The sequence below is a fragment of the Coffea arabica genome, chromosome 1e, assembly GCF_036785885.1.
Source record: "Coffea arabica cultivar ET-39 chromosome 1e, Coffea Arabica ET-39 HiFi, whole genome shotgun sequence".
Taxonomy (NCBI): domain Eukaryota; kingdom Viridiplantae; phylum Streptophyta; class Magnoliopsida; order Gentianales; family Rubiaceae; genus Coffea; species Coffea arabica.
The window spans coordinates 40,952,927-40,971,213 of record NC_092311.1 but is presented as its reverse complement, the minus strand read 5'-3'; the positions used below and the strand labels follow the sequence as shown (position 1 = coordinate 40,971,213).

The 18,287-nt window shown below is 35.6% G+C and overlaps 2 protein-coding genes across 2 annotated transcripts; both read left to right on the top strand.

Moving 5' to 3' along the window:
- The first annotated feature begins 10,233 nt into the window (after positions 1 to 10,233).
- Positions 10,234 to 13,884, top strand: LOC140017262 (uncharacterized). Its single transcript, XM_072071478.1, has one exon. It carries the CDS (start codon positions 10,234 to 10,236, stop codon positions 13,882 to 13,884), a length of 3,651 nt encoding a protein of 1,216 aa, XP_071927579.1.
- Positions 13,885 to 14,841: 957 nt separating this feature from the next.
- LOC140017246 (ankyrin repeat-containing protein BDA1-like) lies at positions 14,842 to 16,834 on the top strand. The gene is made up of 2 exons (XM_072071477.1): positions 14,842 to 15,490; positions 15,991 to 16,834. Exons 1-2 carry the CDS (start codon positions 14,875 to 14,877, stop codon positions 16,809 to 16,811), a joined length of 1,437 nt encoding a protein of 478 aa, XP_071927578.1. The 5' UTR covers positions 14,842 to 14,874; the 3' UTR covers positions 16,812 to 16,834.
- The last annotated feature ends 1,453 nt before the right edge of the window (positions 16,835 to 18,287 follow it).

Below are 18,287 nucleotides of genomic sequence, written 5' to 3'. Positions count from 1 at the left end.
AAAACAAAGGAAAATTTTTAAATTAAAAAAATTTCTTTTTTTTATTATTTTTGAAAATTTTGAAAATTTTTTTTACAAATAAAATTATTTCAGCAATTAAATTTTTGAAATTTAAATTCTACAAAAAAAATTTTTTTAAGAGAAATGGAAATAAAATTAATTTCCTTTTAAACCTTCAGCCTTGTTTTTCTTTTCAAAAATTCAAATTTTGGAATTTCAATTTAAAAAAATCCAAAACTATTTTTTTTCTCTTTTCTTTTCTTTCTTTCTTTTTCTTTTCTTTCTTTCCTCTTCTCCCTCGCTTCCCTTTTCTCCCTCGCTTATAATTTTCTGTCTATCTAATTTTTTTTCTTTTTTTTCTTTCCTCTTCTCCCTTGCTTCCCTCAATAAAAGTTACAAATAAACAGCACCACCAAGAGACTTATCTTTCATATAGCAAACATCAGTTTGCACCAATTCTAATGGATTCAATTTTCTAGATGGAAGAAAATTTTTGAATGCAATTCTGTGTTGTTTCCCATAAATGCAGTCAACACAAGATTTAAGTGCATTACCTCTAACTTCAGTTAGAAGCTGTTTGCGAACAAGTGTCTGAATCCCTTTTTCACCCATGTGCCCAAGTCGCCTATGCCACAGGTCAATTGATGAATCACGAACTGCATTGACTTCTCCCTTCTCCAACTTGGCTTGCATTAAGTAGAGGGTATTCTGCTTCTTTCCTCTAGCAACAATGAGATTTCCTTTGCTGAGTTTTCATTTGCCTCCACCTTGCAAGCTATGGTAACCCTCATCGTCAAGTTTTCCTGTAGAGATAAGATTAAGGCGAACATCAGGGATATGTCGAGCATTTTTTAATATCAGCTGGCACCCTGTATCTGTATCCAAATATATGTCTCCCATGCCAATCACTTTGCATGCGACCTCATTTCCCATCCTAACATATCCAAAATCTCTTTCGGTGTAGGTTGAGAAGAAATGCCTGTGAGGAGTAACATGGTAGGATGCACCCGAATCAACTATCCAATCACTCTCATAATAAATAATATTCATCTGACCATCATCACAGAACACAAACATATCATCATGAGCTGCCGCAACTGCTGTAGTCTTTTCATCACCTTTTTCCTTTGCCTTACCATTTTTCTCAGTTTGTTCCCGTTTTAGGATTCTGCACTCCTTCATATAATGTCCATTCTTTTTACAATAATAGCATGCAATATTTTTTCGCGACTCAGACCTGCCTCTAGATTTGTCATTCCTGTTGTAGGGTCCTCTACTTTTGCTTCTCCCTCTTCTTTCTTTCTTTTCTGTCATTAGGGCCTGGGTCTCATAGACAATTTCTTGTTCCTTCCTCCTGAACTCTTTATTCATCACGGCCTCTTTTGCAATAGCCATGGTCAACACACCATTCGGAGCTGAATTGCTGACGGAGACTACCATGGTTTCCCAACTATCCGGTAGTGAACTGAATAGTAATAAAGCCTGTACTTCATCATCCAGATTCAAATTTAATGTAGTTGCCTGGTTTATCAATCCCTAAAAATTACTCAAGTGTTCAGTCATATCTTTCCCATCTTTATATCTCATTCGAGCAATCTGCTTCAAACAGCTAGCCTTATTCAAACAGATTTTCCTTTCATACATACTCTCAACCTTTTTCCATAATACATCAGCTCTGGTGTCATTGGAAAAATGTTGAAAAATATTTTGACCAATCCATTTTCTAATATTGCCAACAGTTTTCATGTGCATAACGGTCCATTTTTCATCACTCATATCACTTGGTTTGCTTTTATCCCCTAGAACAGATTCAAACAAATCTCTACAATACAAGTAGTCTTTCATTCTAGGCTTCCAAATTGAATAATTAGTGGCATTCAATTTTATCATGCAACCACTATCTGAATCATCCATTTTTAACCAATACAAATGAGCAGCCTAACCTGACTGCTCTGATACAACTTGTTGGAAAAGAGGTACCAGTACAGGCACAAAATATTAGAATTAGCCCAGGACAAATTTCTCTTTCCCCAAGTACCAGTTAAAAATAGGAACAAACCAAATCACCAAGTAATAATACCAGCAGTGATAATAAAATGCAAGAAAATTAAAAGGCACAGGATACCAAGATTTTTACGTGGAAAACCCAAATTGGGAAAAACCACGGGACCTAGTCCAGTCAAAATCTTCACTATCACAATAATGGGAATGCACAGGTCTATTCGAAATATTCGGACGACAATAATAGTACCAATATCAACCAAACAAATTGCTACAAAATTACCCCCAAAAACTACAACTGTAAAAAAAAGTGAGTTTGGAAAGGTGTTACCAAACGAAGAGAAAATCAGAAATCTGAATCGGTAGATAAGGAAAACTTGACGAGAGGATTGCGTGGGTAAAATTTCGTCTCAATCGGGTTTCGAATCGCCCTCCAATCAAGACCTTGAAGTCTCTCTCTCTCTAGCCCTTTCTCTCTCTTCATCTCACTCAAAGGTGGCAGCTGGCCTTTTTTCCTTTCTTTCTCGCACAAGGACCAAAGCTTGAATCTATTCTTGCGGCTGCTTTTGCTTTTTATTTAAGCTTGAGAAGCCCTCAAGCTTTTGCATAAGTGGGTTGGCCCACAAATGGGTTGGCCCACACCCAACAGCATCTATGTCTATGACATCATATATATGGTTGCAAAAAGAAAAGGGAATATGAGCAATGTTAGGAGTTTAGAAGACAATCTAAAAGGGAAATGAAATTTCACTAAATTCAATGGCACAGATGTAAGGCAAATTAATGCAATTAAAGGTTTTAACAAGCTAATGTAAGGCAAAATTCCAAGGTTGTTTTTCACATGCAAAAAGGCATGCCTATAAACATAGAAAAAACTAGTTAAACCATAGATAAATTGCTTCACACACCTATTTTGAGTTTTCAACATTAAATTGTAACTATTTAAGAATTAAGCGTTCCATTTACCTAGGAGGTTCACTTTGTACAAGGCATAGAGATTCTTTTTTTTCTTTTTTTTTTTACATTTTTGTGAAGGCATTAGATTTAAATATAGCAAAAAGATAAGTAGCGGATGGCAAAGAAATGTAAAGCATTATAAGCAATAAATTTACGAGAAAATGTAATATTGATTTATGCAATTTGTCAAAAAAATTATTTTATGTAAAGACAGACTATCCTCATGATTGATGCCTAATGAAATCTTATATGATGCATTGAAGTCTTATTTGAAACGCTATATAATCTTATTATTTTGAAATCCTCTTTTCACATGTTAATAAGAATTCTTATTTGAATTGATGCCTAATGTGCATTGATATAGTACATATAGTTTTTAAAATTGATGTACACACTCATATTTATTAAATTTCGCATTTCCTTATATATTTATAAAGGATTTTGGTTTGGAGTAGTTGTTCTGATGAAGCAAAGGGGAACATCAAAAGCCTGGTTTCAGGGCTGAAAAGGATACATTGAACAAAGCTACCTGTGAAGTTTTTACGTAGTGGAATGTGGAGTTATTTTGGTTGCAGACAACTGATTCCATACACTTAACGCCCCCACTTGGGTGACATGCCCACATTACTGAGCCTGGTCCCTGAAGTGCTTTAAGATTCTTAATTTAGCCATCATAGTTTTTTAGTATTTTATTGTTTTTCTAGTCCGTGCTTCTTTTAAGCAAAATTCTGGATCCGCCACTGTTCTGAGTCTAAGGTCCAATTTGGATACTCATAGTGAGTGGCTAAGATTTTAGTTTGTGCTGTGGCTTAGAAAGATGAAGGTCATGGTTATCATCAACACTCTTTTTTTTTTTTCGATACGATAGTTTTCTATACTATGGGGAGGGCGAGGGCCTGAAGAGGTCTTGGGGTAATCCGGAGGGGACTAAACCACCACCGGACCAGACGGGTGCACTACGCACTCACCTGGATTTTTTAAGTAAGGCCACATTTAATTGTGGCAAATTGGTGGGAGGCAAGGTTCAGCAAGTTTTAATGCATTAGTGGTGGTTGTTATCATGGCGGCACTCATGTTATATCTATGAAGTTTAACAAAGCTATCATTAGCAACTATTTATGTATCAATACAAATAGAAACAAATTACCATGCACGAACAAAGCTTAGCATGTCCTTTGAATGAAAACCCTCGATTTTAAAAATTTCTTGCAAGTCATACAAATTGTTACATAGACGAAAAAAATTTATTTACTGCATTCCAAAGTTCTCATCACAATTTTCAGGCTGCCTAACCTCCATTGGAGTTATTGGTAGTTCTATATGAATTGAATTAATTTGTACAAGAGATCCTGAAGACTTGGGTGGAGAAATTCCTTCCACGGCATTATTATTTCTCTTCATGTTCAAAAGGAAACAAATAAAACAGTTGCACCAGGAGGAAATTTGTTTTAAACATAATTTTGTCAACCATGAAATGAAACAAATGACCTAAGCAATGAAAACTGACTAGACGCACATAAGGTGAGATCGATTCAAATGGTTAGCTATTGTGGTATTAGTCACGGTCACAAATATTAGTGTTTAATATCTTTTGCTGCATATCGGAATAATGTTAAGCAATGCATTTTTTTTTTATGTAGAGTGTTTAAAAAGATTGGAAACCAATATAAAAATCATAAAATATTTGTGACCAATTCAGAGAACTGATAATATACACTAAGGGGGCGTTTGGTAAAAGGGTATCGGAATGAAGTAATGGAATAAACTCCATAACTGGTGTTTGGTTCACTGGTATGGGAATTGAAATTTTGGAATGATTTCTAAAAATTTGGCATCTCTCCATTCCCTAGTAAAAGGGTGGGTTTTGTCCAAAACCCAAGTATGATTCCAAAATTTTATAATTACATAATATTTAGTATAATTAATATTTATATATATTATATATTTATATTATAATATATACATATATAATATATTACAATTATAATATTTTATTATAATATTAGTATATTATATAAATATATATTATAATTACTTAGTTAAATATAATTATATTTATATAATATAAATTTATTAATATTATATAATAATATATTTATAAATGTATATTATATGTGCATATAATTATAATATATACATGTATATAATATTAATAAATTATATAATTATAATTATAATTATATTTATTATTTTAAATATAATAATATATAATAATAACTATATCTAATATTAACATGCATTATAATTATATAAAATATTAGTACAATTAATATTTATATATTATATAATTATAATTATATATTTATATTATAACATTTGTATAATTATAATTAAATAACATTTGTATAATTATAATTAATTATATATATAATATTTAATTTAATTAGTTACAAAATTATAATAATGATATTATTATATTATATAATTATTTAGTTAAATATAATTATACCTATATAATATATATTATAAATTTATTAATATTATATTATAATATATTTATAATATATATGTATATTTATAAATGTATATTATATGTGCATATAATTATAATTATAATTATTATTTTAAATATAATAATATATAATAATAACTATATTTAATATGTAATATATATTATATTTATATAAAATAGTAGTATAATTAATATTTGTATATATTATATAATTATAATTATATATTTATATTATAGCATTTGTATATTTATATTTAATTATATATATAGTATTTAATTTAATTAGTTACAAACTTATAACAATAATATTATTAGTTATATGTATTATATAATGTATATTAATTTATGTAATATAATTAATATTATCAATTATACTAATAATTATACATGTTTACTAATAGAAATTATTAATTAGTTAGACTAAATTTACTAATACATTTATACTAATATATTTAATTAGTGAAAATTTCTTAAATCCCATTTACAAAGAGCCAATAACTATCATTTACGATGTGGTTTATAATATATTTATTATATTCTATTCCAAAAGAGTCGACGAGCTAAACATCAACTATAGTAATGGTACACAATCCAGGTACTTGAACCAAACAAATGTATTGGAATGAATGACTTCATTCCAAACCCAGGATATCCGATTCCGAATCCGAATCCGATTCCGATGTACGAACCAAACGCCATCTAAGCATCAATTTGACATGTTACATGTTCTCTAAATTGCATATTTTGACACTTCGCCTAATGAATTTTTTATGTTGTGGCATTTATGTCATCTTATCTAGAATGTCTTAAATATTTTCATACATCGAAGACTACAATAGGTTAATAGATATTGTATGTGTCATATATATGATGTCTTTCTACAAGTTGTGGGTTTTTTTTTCCAAGAAATTAGAATAGAATTATTTGAAATTTTATATGATATTATATACAAGACAAAGTAATGGTAAAAGAGTTGTAAATCGGTAAATATAGTAAATAACTAATTTAAAGATAACTAGTTCTCCTTATTCACCTAATTCATCGTACAAAAAGTGTTAGGTGCAAAACTGTCAAGTTTGACTTCACTAATTGGTGAATCAAGTTCGAATAAACTCTTGCTAAATCAAGTTTGATTCGAGTATCAAATAGTTTGATTCATCATTCAATCCTAATCAAGAAATGAATAGAAATAATTGAAACTAGGTAAGAAATGAAGTCCAAATGACATAAATTAACACCTCACACAAAAAAGAAAAACCCACTCTAAAACAGTGATCTTCACAAGAATATAACCATAGTCAAATGTATGCATTGACACGTGTCAAGCATGTGCCACACTTGGGTGGGGGAATTTCTTCCACTACAATATTATTTTTGTCCATGTCTAAAGAATATAGGCAAGATAGCTGCACCAAGAGGGAAATTGTTGTGTAACATAATTTTGTCAGCCATGAAACAAATGGCATAATCCATTAAAACTGACGAAATTTTTTTTTTCATGTACAACATATGTACAATTCAGAGAACTAATAATATACATTGACATCAATTTTACATGTTAAATGTTGTCTAAATCACATATTTTGACAATTCACCTGACGAAATTTTTTATGTTGTGGTATTTATATCATCTTATATATAATCTCTTACAAAAATTTCATACATTGATGACTATATTAGGTTAAATAGATACTAAATGTATCATATATATGATGTCCTTCTACAAGTTGTGAATTTTATTTGAAGAAATTAGGTTAGAATTATTTGGAATTTTATATGATATTATGTGCAAGACAAGGCAATAGTAAACAAGTTGCAAATTCGTAAATATAGTAAAAATTGATTTAAAGATATAGTTCTCCTTATTCACCTAATTTGTCATAGAAAAGGTGTCAGGTGCAAAATTGTTATGTTTTACTAGACTAGTTGGTGAACCAAGTTCGAATGAACTTTTAGTAAACTAAATTCATTTCAAGTATCGAGTAATTTGATTAATCTTTCAGTCATAAAGGAAAGCTAACATAAATTAACACCTCACATAAAATAGCATGGACCCACTCTAAAACTATGATCTATACAATGTAAAGGAAAAATCAGCTCAAAACCTAGCTAAAAAAGGCCCGCACAAAATCACCAAAAGGGGAAAAAACCCAATTATCTTAAAATCCATTAAATTAAGCATGAGAAAATATATGAGAAACCATATATCGGAGAAATTAAGTTTTATTTGATCAAAACAACCCTTGTCAGACTTAGAAATATTTTTCCTTGCGACAACTCCCAAGAAGACCTATCATCAATCAATAAAAAAATGGGCCAAGAAAAAATATGTAAAACTCATAAACTGATCTAAAATCGTAGGTGAATTAAAGGGTGAAACATAACCATGAATTTACTAGTTTTAGCCTTGGAAGTGAACAAAAATAGTAGAGAGTGAAAATAAAATATTTAATTGATATTTTTTCAAATACAGAAGAGACAATAAAGTACTATGCAGTTTAATTCTCTTCCTTCTCTCTAAAAACCTTCTCTCTAAAAAGCCTAGTTTCTTCATCACTTAGTTGGCATGGCTGCCCTTCAGCCATCGGCTGAGGGGCAAAGGTCTCCTACGGAAAAAAAGTCCTTTTCTCAACTTTTCTCACAGCCTGCTACATCACCTATCAAAATTCAGCATATGTCTGTTTACAAGGGTGAAGCTGCGGTTATTTTTTCCAGAGAAGATGTGGACAAACTTGCGGCACCGTTTAGATGGACTTTGGTTGGAAAATTTTCTCATGGAAGACCTTCATTGGAGGATACTCGCAAATTCTTTTCTTCACTAAATCTCAAAGACCAAGTTTCCATTGGTTTGATGGATTATAGACATGTTTTGATTAAGTGCACCGCTGAAGTAGATTTCAACAGGATTTGGATGAGAGGGATTTGGCAATTGGGTAAATACCCGATGCGTGTATTCCGATGGACCAGGGAGTTTCATGTTCATAAAGAGTCATCTCTGGCTCCAGTTTGGGTAGATCTTCCTAACTTACCTATTCATTATTTTGATAAACATTCTTTGTTCTCCATACTTTCTCCAGTAGGAAGACCTTTGTTCTTGGATTCGGCAACGGCTGCTGGGACACGACCTAGTGTGGCCAGGGTCTGTGTGGAAATTGATGTATCGAAGCAAGTTGTACCAAGGGTCTGGATAGCTGTTGAAGGAGAATCAGGTTTTTGGCAAAAGATAGTACCAGAGAATCTGCCGTCATACTGTTCTTATTGCTGGAGATTAGGTCATTTATCTGTCGACTGCAAGAAAAATTTGACTGAGCCTCGATCCAAGCGGCTGCAACATGGTTTAAGTTCACAAATCCACAAGGACTCAATGCTAGTAACTAAACAAATGCATTTTACTAATGGGAAAGATACTGATGAAGTGCCAGTTCCTGGTATGATTGAGGATGAAGGGACATCAGCAGATGCAAGGGGGAATAATGTACGATCTGTCCAGCTCGAAAATAAAAGCAAATTAATGGATACTGATGTCGGTTTACAAACACAAAATGGCGTGGATGACATTGAAGGAAACACAACAGCCGATACAATGAAGCCTCCTTTATTTGTTCAACAAGCCATTGATGCAGAAATACTAGTGACACAACATGGAGATACTGATGTGGGATTACAAGAACAAACATTGGATGCTGTGGGGCAAGCACAACCTATTTCGGATGATGGTTTGAAAAACATTACCCAAAATCATGATTGTGAAGGGTCCCAGCTGGTCTTGGACACTTCTTTGACAGATTTACAGCAGCAAAGGGCCGAAACAAATGGCATGGCCGACAATCAAATACCTTACAATTTCAACAACAATGATTGTGAAGGGTCCCAGCTGGTATTGGATACTTCTTTGACAGATTTACAGCAGCAAAGGGCCGAAACAAATGGAATGGCCGACAATCAAATAACTTACAATTTCAACAGCAATGATCGTGAGGAGTCCAAATCAATTGCAAAGCAATACTATGAAGCTGCTGCTGCTCAACATCACAAGGCCGAAACCAATGCAATTAGCAATCTTTATGTTGATTTGGGTGGGGACCAGCCGGACAACTTCACTTCCAATATGCCGAATGTAGTCATATTGCCAACTGGTGTTGGCGCTTTATCTCCACGCCTGGTTGAAGCTCGTGACAAGTCCTTGGATCCATCATTAAATCCGTTAAATATTGACCAATCTGTTGTTGACGTCAATAATGGCCGACAAACAAGAGGCAAAGGTGTGCGGATTATTGTGCCATCTGATAGACAATTACGGTCCACAACATCTTTCCAAAACTCATTCCGGGTTCTTTCTAATGATTAGTGGTATTTTTTGGATTATTAGAGGGGTAGCTAAATCCCCTAATTTAAGAAGAATGATTAAATTGGTAAGATTTCATCGTGTTCAATTTGCTGTGATTTGTGAACCAAAATTAGATGTGTCTAAAGTTGAGTCCATCCGTCTAAGGTTATCATTTGATCATGCCTTTGTTAATCTTTCTGGTGATATTTGGGTTTTTTATAGAAGCCCTTTTGCATGTTCCATTGTGGGTAATTCGGATCAACACATTTCAATACATGTTCAGTCTTCATTCTTATCTAGTCCAATTATCATGTCGTTTGTCCATGCTAAGTGTTCAGTCGAGGAGCGTCGAGATTTATGGTGCAATTTATTAAATGATAAACCAATCTCTCTTCCTTGATGTATTGGGGGTGACTTTAATGTCATCTTAGCTGCTCATGAAAAAAGTGGTGGTCGTCCATTCACAATATCGGAGGGGGTGGATTTCATGTCTTTCATGGAGGAGGCTGGGGTTTTTGATATAGGCTTTTCTGGAGCTAGTTTCACCTGGTCTAATAATCGGAGAGGTAGAGCCAGAGTTTCAAAGAGGTTGGATAGGTTTCTAATTAATGGGTCGTGCTTGGAAATTTCAGATGTAATTTCTGTGATTCACTTGGCAAGACATCCTTCAGATCATGCACCGTTGAAGATTTCTTTTGCGGATCAATCAGACAATAAGCCGCGGCCTTTCCGTTTCTTGAATATATGGACTACCAAACCCGAACTCTTGGAGGTTATTCGACAAGCTTGGAATCAAGATGTGGTTGGTTCTCCATTACGTGTACTATGCTCCAAATTATTGGCAACGAGGAGGGCTATTCAAGTATGGAATAAACAACATTTTGGAAATATATTTGATGCTGTGCGATCTACGGAATTGGCAGTCCAACGGGCAGAACAAGTTGTGGATCAAAATGCCTCCGAGGAATTTCATGTTCAGCTTAGCAAGGCTCAGGCGGAATTACGTCATGCACTATCAATTGAAGAACAATTCTGGAGCCAAAAGGCCAGAATAAAATGGCTTGCAAAGGGAGATCGTAATTCAAGGTATTTTCATGCGGTTGTTAAGCAGAGACGAGCTCAAGGAAGGATACACCGTATCAAAAATTCCAATGGTATTTGGGTGGAGACGAATGCTGAAATAGTATCTGAAGCAATAACATACTTCTCAGATATTTTCACAACGCCCACTTTACAGTCTTCTACTGATTTGCTGCATTTAATTCCGCCTATGATCTCGGAAAACGACAATGACAAATTGGAGAAATTACCCTCGATTGAGGAGGTCTATCGAGTTGTGAGATCAATGGATGGAGATAGTGCTGCGGGCCCAGATGGATTCTCTGGCAAATTCTTTACATTTGCATGGGAAGTTGTCGCCCAAGATGTTCATAATGCTATAATCAGCTTTTTCTGTGGGGCAGAGTTACCTCGCTTCATCACTTCTACCTCTATTGTGTTAATTCCCAAGACGGCAAATCCTCAGGATTTCTCTCAATTTAGGCCAATCAGTCTTTGTAATTTCTTCAACAAGCTAATATCCCGGATTTTAGCAGATAGAGTGGCTTCTATATTGCCAAAAATTATTTCTCCCCAGCAAACAGGATTTGTGAAGGGACGTAATATAACAGACAATTTTCTTTTAGCTCAAGAGATAGTATCGGGCATTGGAAAAAAGAATAGAGCTGGAAATGTGGCAATGAAGCTAGACATGTCTAAGGCATATGACCGGGTGGCATGGGATCATATTATTGGTGTTCTACGAAGATTTGGTTTTGGGGAAATATTCATTGATCTTGTATGGCGATTGATTTCTAATGTTTGGTTTTCGGTCATTATAAATGGGTCATCCCATGGTTTCTTTAAATCTTCAAAAGGACTACGTCAGGGTGACCCTTTATCGCCTGCATTATTCATTATAGGAGCTGAGGTTTTGTCTAGAGGTTTGAATAATCTTGCCTTGCACTCGGGATTTGTGGGCTTCAGACTTCCACATGCATGCCCTTCTATAACACATTTGGCATTTGCGGACGATGTCCTCATATTTGCAAATGGATCTTCACATTCTTTAAAGGCCATCATGCAGGTGCTACAGATGTATCAAAGGTGTTCGGGACAGTTGATAAATGTACAAAAAAGTTGTTACTTGGTTCATCCATCCTTGTCACTTGCTAGAAGAAGGGTGATTGAACGTATCACAAGTTTTACCTGCCATTCATTTCCGATACGTTATTTAGGATTCCCTCTCTACTACGGAAGGTGTAAAACATCATATTTTGGGGAAGTATGTCAGTCTATCCTGGGGAGGATTATGACATGGAAATCAAGGTTGCTTTCATTTGGAGGTAAGATAGTTCTAATCAAACATGTATTAGCATCAATGCCATTGCATCTGCTCTCAGCATCGATTATCCCAGCTAAAGTTTTTAGAACTATAGAAAATGCTTTGTCGACCTTCCTTTGGAGGTCATCATCCGACTTGTCAAAATATCACTGGATACGGTGGTCTCGGATGTGTTATCCAGTTGAGGAGGGAGGAGTCGGCTTTAGAAGACTTCAGGACGTCTACAGAGCATTTTCATTCAAGCTTTGGTGGAATTTCAGAAAGGGGATGTCGTTATGGTCTCAATTTATGAAAGCAAAGTACTGTAGACGAAAACATCCCTGTCAGGTAGAAATCAAAGCAACGGACTCGGCACTCTGGAAAAGGATGGTGAATGTGAGTCGACAAGTGGAACTTTCTATGCTATGGGTGGTCAAAGATGGAGCTTGTCATTTTTGGTACGACAATTGGTTGGGTAATGGTGCATTATTCCTCCAAGCGACGGTTATCCCAAACTTATCATTTAGTAACTTTATCAGTAATGGACATTGGGATACGAGTCGGTTATGTCAGTCACTGCCAAGTCAAATGGTGACCTCCATTTTAAACCACCCAGTCCCCGAAGAGGGGGGTGAAGCGGAAGTCATATGGATGCCTACTTCTTCCGGAAATTTCTCTCTAGCTTCAGCCTTTCGGGATATTAGGCAAGCCCGTAACACGTCAATGGTGTTTGATAGAATTTGGCATCCTTGTCTTCCTTTGAAAGTTTCTTTCTTCATGTTAAGACTTTTGCTGGGGAGACTGCCAATACCCGACAGTTTACGTAACATTGGTTTCCATCTTCCATCAAAGTGTTTTTGTTGTCCATTGCCATCTGAGGAATCAATTGAACATTTATTTTCAAATGGCAATATAGCATCAACAATTTGGAATTATTTTGGAGCTGCATGTGGATTCGATTTGTCAGCGTCATCTTTGAGACTCCGCATAGTGGGTTGGTGGTTGAAATCATACGATTCTGAGATACGTCGGTTTATTGGACGGGTTCTTCCCTGTCTTGTGTGTTGGCATATCTGGAAGGCAAGAAATAAAGCAATGTTTGACGATGTTCAGATGAGGTCGATTGCCATTTGTCATGCCATTTTCTCCGAAATCCAATCCATGGTGGGAATTTATTTAAAAAAACCTCTCCGAGTACCATCTTTTTATCATTTGTATGACTGGCCTAATTCATCGGAGGTTGGGTTTACATATAAACTTGTACGATGGGAAACAAAGGAATCTGGTCGGCTCACACTTAATACGGATGGATGTTCTAAAGGTAATCCAGGAGTGGGTGCAGGCGGTGGAGTTCTTCGGGAGTCAAATGGTCTACCTTTGATTGGTTTCTCGGCATATTTTGGGGAAACGACATGTCTCCTTGCAGAAGCTCGTGCCCTCCTTATTGGTCTCCAAATCAGTGCACATAGGGGTTTTTTGAATCTCAATGTGCAATCTGATTCGCTGTTATTAATTGGAATTCTCCAGCATCGCATTCATTGTCCTTGGCACATTAGACGGGTTATTAGGCAGATTTGGCAGATCATGGAAGATCCAGATCGATTTTCCCACTGTTACAGAGAAGCAAACACAGTGGCTGATGTGTTGTCCAACGAGGGTGTATCTCATCCACAGCAGCAACTCAGGATATATGAGACATTTAATACATTTCCACCTATGGCTCGTGGAGCAATTCGTCTGGATAAGCTAGGAATGCCTTCAATTAGGAAAATTAGGCTTGTTTGAATACATAGAAAATAAACAACTATGAAGAAATCTTCAAAGAATTTTAATTGATGCAAACATCTTTAATGCAATTAATGATTTTGCACTACTTGTTCCACAAAAATAAATATCATGTAAAGTAAGATCTATTTGCTCTTGAAACTTAGATAGGCACAATATTTCACCATTAAATAAATATTCATGTATGCAACCACCTAACCAATTAATTGTCTCATAAGTAATTGCAAATAATGTCAACAAGTGCATATAAATGCATCTAATAATGTAGGTCGTTGATGTGCAAGCAGGAGGCAAACTAATAAGTTTATCAAACTTGGGATCCGTATCGATTAAGTTGTTTCAAGGATGTTATTGAAAAACTTTATTACAACTGTACAATATATAAAGATTTTAACATACATGTGTTTTTTGAATTGTCTTATAAATACCATCCGACCTCTTCTTTGACCACCCACTATCACCCTCTTTACCACAGGTAACTCCCTTTCATACTTCACTATTTTTCTCCTCCATCCTTTGCTGGACACATCTTCTTTCCTCTTCCTCTCACTATCTCTTTCTTTGTTCCTTCCTTTTTATTTTCCCTGCTACTCTCTATTTTTTTTTCTCGATCTCCCACAATTCCTTATTTCTCCTCCATTCCCTCAATTCACACTTTTGTTTTCCTAGTGTCGTGGCCCTCTGTCTTGAATAATTTTTTTGGCCCCATAACGAGAATATTCTTGCCTCGCCCCAGAATAGAGCCAAGACTAGAGACAATTGCTGAGACATAGGATTAGGTACAACAATGTAAATATTCGATTAGCTAGGTAAGACTTGGACAAAAAAAAAAGAAAAGAAATATTGGATTGGATTATGTAAAATGCCAAGGAATGTCAGTGAACCTTCCAAGCAGGTTCTTAGCTAGGGCGATTAAGTATAAGTTCTACAAGTGTAATTGTTTTATAAATATGTGGTGAAAATTTGCTGAATTAAGTTTCTTAGCAAGTTATGGAGCAGATACTGGCTGAAGCCGCTCAATCAGGAGACATAAACGCTTTATATCATGTACTCCGGGAGGATCCAACCCTTTTGGATAAATATGATGAACCATCATTTGTGGATACGCCTGCACACATAGCAGCAGCTGCTGGCTCCACCCACTTTGCCGTTGAAGTCTTAAGGTTAAAGCCATCATTCCGCGCGAAGCTCAACCCGGACGGGTATAGTCCACTGGACTTGGCACTTCGAAGAGGAAAAAATAGAACAGTAAAATGGCTCATTAAGCATGATCCTGAGCTCATTCGCGTCAAAGGAAGAGAGGGGTTTACGCCTTTGCACTATGTAGCTGAAGTGGGTGATGCTGAGCTTTTGGCCGATCTTCTAGTCGCCTGTCCGCAATCCATTCAAGATTTGACAATTCGAGGAGAAACGGCTGTTCATATTGCTGTGAGAAATAAAAATGTCAGGGCTTTGCAGGTGCTTTTAGGTTGGCTCAAGAGAGGAAATATTAATGGACAGATCCTGAACTGGAAAGATGAGAATGGAGAGACAGCCTTGCATATTGCAGCCTCTACAAATAATTTTGAGGCAAGAAATCTTTGTCCTAGTTTTTTCTTGTATGTTGATTAAATAAATATGGAAAATATGCAAATGTCTTTTGACCTTTTTGCATATTCTTATCGTTTATTATCTTAACTACAAATCCTTTCATACTTTGCTGTGACAAAATGAGGACAGATCTAAGACACAGCAGCACAAACTTGGTCAATTTGAAATTTGGCTTAACATCCAACCTAAGCTCTACTAGTCTACTTAGCCCTTCTTAAGTAACTTTAGTCCTCATTTTTTGGTGGCCAGTCTGGTCGAATTGGCGCAGGTGGAATGTACTTGGAAGGGATTTTTGTCACTTTAGGCTAAAAGATTTATGAATTTTGCAGTTTTGTAGCTTGAATTTTCGTTAATGACCATAAAAGTGCGTTATAATATTTGGTAAGATCATAAGGCATTGTATGTTTCGTATAAGGCACGATGTGCAAGCTTCCTATATGCAATTTCTATAATAAGCTTCAGATCAGCTAATTAATCTGCTGGCTGTAAAAACAAAAAAGTTCGATATACTTAGCTGATCATTTCTTGGTCATTCCTGGTCATTTCTTGGTCATTTCTTATTAAATTCTTGCTCATTTCTTCAGGCTGTAAAGTTCTTGATGAACGAAGTGAAAATAAATGAACAGAACTTCGAAGGATTAACATGCCTCGATACTTTTATGGGGCTCGCAATCACAGGAGATGAGAGAATTGCTAAAGCTTTACGCTGTGCAGGTGCTAAAAGATCGTCGTCTCTACGTCCAGCTAAAACCTTCGCTGATATTTTGAGTTCAAAGGAACCATTCACCAGAAAAGTTTTCAGGCAAATGGTTGAACTTGATGCTAGTATAGATGGCTTGTCAAGTGAGATGCGAAATGCCCTTCTTGTGGTAGCTGTATTATTTCTGACTGCTGCCTATGAAGCTGTACTAACCCCTCCGGGTGGAACTTCATCAGGAGGTGATAGTAATTCATTTTCGAACCAGCCTTGCAATATTTCTTCTAGTTCAAGTTTTGCCCGTATCAGTAGACCTGAAGACACCAATAACACCAGAGGAGCAGCACAAATGCGCGGAATAAATTTCGTAATTTTTGTTTACTTGAACACAATAATCTTTGCAGCCTCCCTTCGAATTATCTTCCGTTTGCTCCCCAGAACCCTTTATTATTATATGGGATGCGTCGGAATAGCTCTATCACTTAGCTATTCTATTTCAATAATCCTCATAGCACCAACTTCAATTCCTATTCTGGCATTTGCTGTGTTGTTGATCTTGACGGGTTCTGTGATTATTTCCATGACTCTCGCTCTTTCTTCAGTACAAGCTTTCATATCAGCGTATGACGGACTCCTGTAGACGTGCCCAGTTAAAAAAAAAAAAAAAAAAAATTGTAAACCTTACAAGCAAGTTCTTTGCTAGGGCGATAAAAATTCTAAAAGCGTAATAGAGAAGTATTTCTTTGCTTTACTATATTTGAAGTTAGGTCTATGCCTCTTCCCATTTTTTATTTATTTATATAATATAACAAAATTTGGGATGGCATCCTCCATTATAGGGCTTTGCCAAAAAGGGAAAAAAAAATTCCTTACTTTCCATGTGGTGAAAAGTTGCTGATGAATTAAGTCTCATACAGCAATTTATTTTATGGAGCAGATAATGGCTGAGGCTGTTCAATCAGGAAACGTGAATGCCTTACATATTGATTTCAAATTTTTTTTTATGTTTAGTAAACTATCTTAGTTGAGTATGCGTGGAATATGGTTCAATTTCTGTTGTAATCATGGTTCGAAGTCTCGGCCGAGTCGTCACCGTCTCGGCCCTTACCGATACGATACCGTGACGAAACGATACCGAGATACTTAACTCGCCGAGAAATCGGCCCAGACGTCACCGCGACGGATTGACTCGGCCGAGTCACTCCGACCGAGTCAATCCGAGTTATCCCGAGTCAAGATGAGAAATCAGCCGAGTTACACCGTGACGGATTGACTTGGCCATTTCTTTTGCTATTTTTTATTATTTTTGTTTAGCATATTTTTTTTATATTATTAATAATTTTTAGAATATTAAATACTTTAAAATTTGCGTCTCACCGAGACCGCGACCGAAATGCCGAAACCGATGTGGAACGTTCCGGGCCGCGACCGTGACCGCGACCACGACTTTGAACCATGGTTGTAATTGAATAGTTGAGCTCTAATGTTGTTTGCAGGTAACAGTGAATGTTTCTGCATATTTTGTAGCCTAAATGAGCATGTTCAGCTTTCATTGGTCGCTACTGGCAAAGATCACTTTTCCATTGATATTTGTTGACAATGTGAACTGTATTCTCTTCTAAATATACAGCAGCAGAATGCTTTACGGAGTTTGGCTTTTCTATAAATATGTTTTACTCTTTGTCCAAATACTAGACAAGATTATATTGATCTTGGTGGAAACACTGTCACCTATTCATCGCCTCTAAGTTGCATACTGCAGTTCCGGGTTCTGGCTCATATTTTAGTGCATAAGTTGCCTTTTTCAGTTGTACAAGTCGTACTCTTCGTCTTCCTTAATGTTTCAACTACCAAATTTTCATCTGTTTTTCAATGATTTCGTGAGGAAGATGCACAGGAATTCCTCGAATGTTTTTCTGATTAAGCTTGAAGAGCATTGTGCTAATTTTGAGAGTGCTTATGTTTGGTGGTTATTTTGAAAGCAAGGTAAAAAAGCAGCTTGCGCTGCTCTCTTGCATTCTTGTGATAGTTATCTTGATGCCATTATCTAATGCTTTAAACTTCAAAATGCAAAACAGGGATACTTCACCAAAATCTGTAGCAGATGTGGTCGATG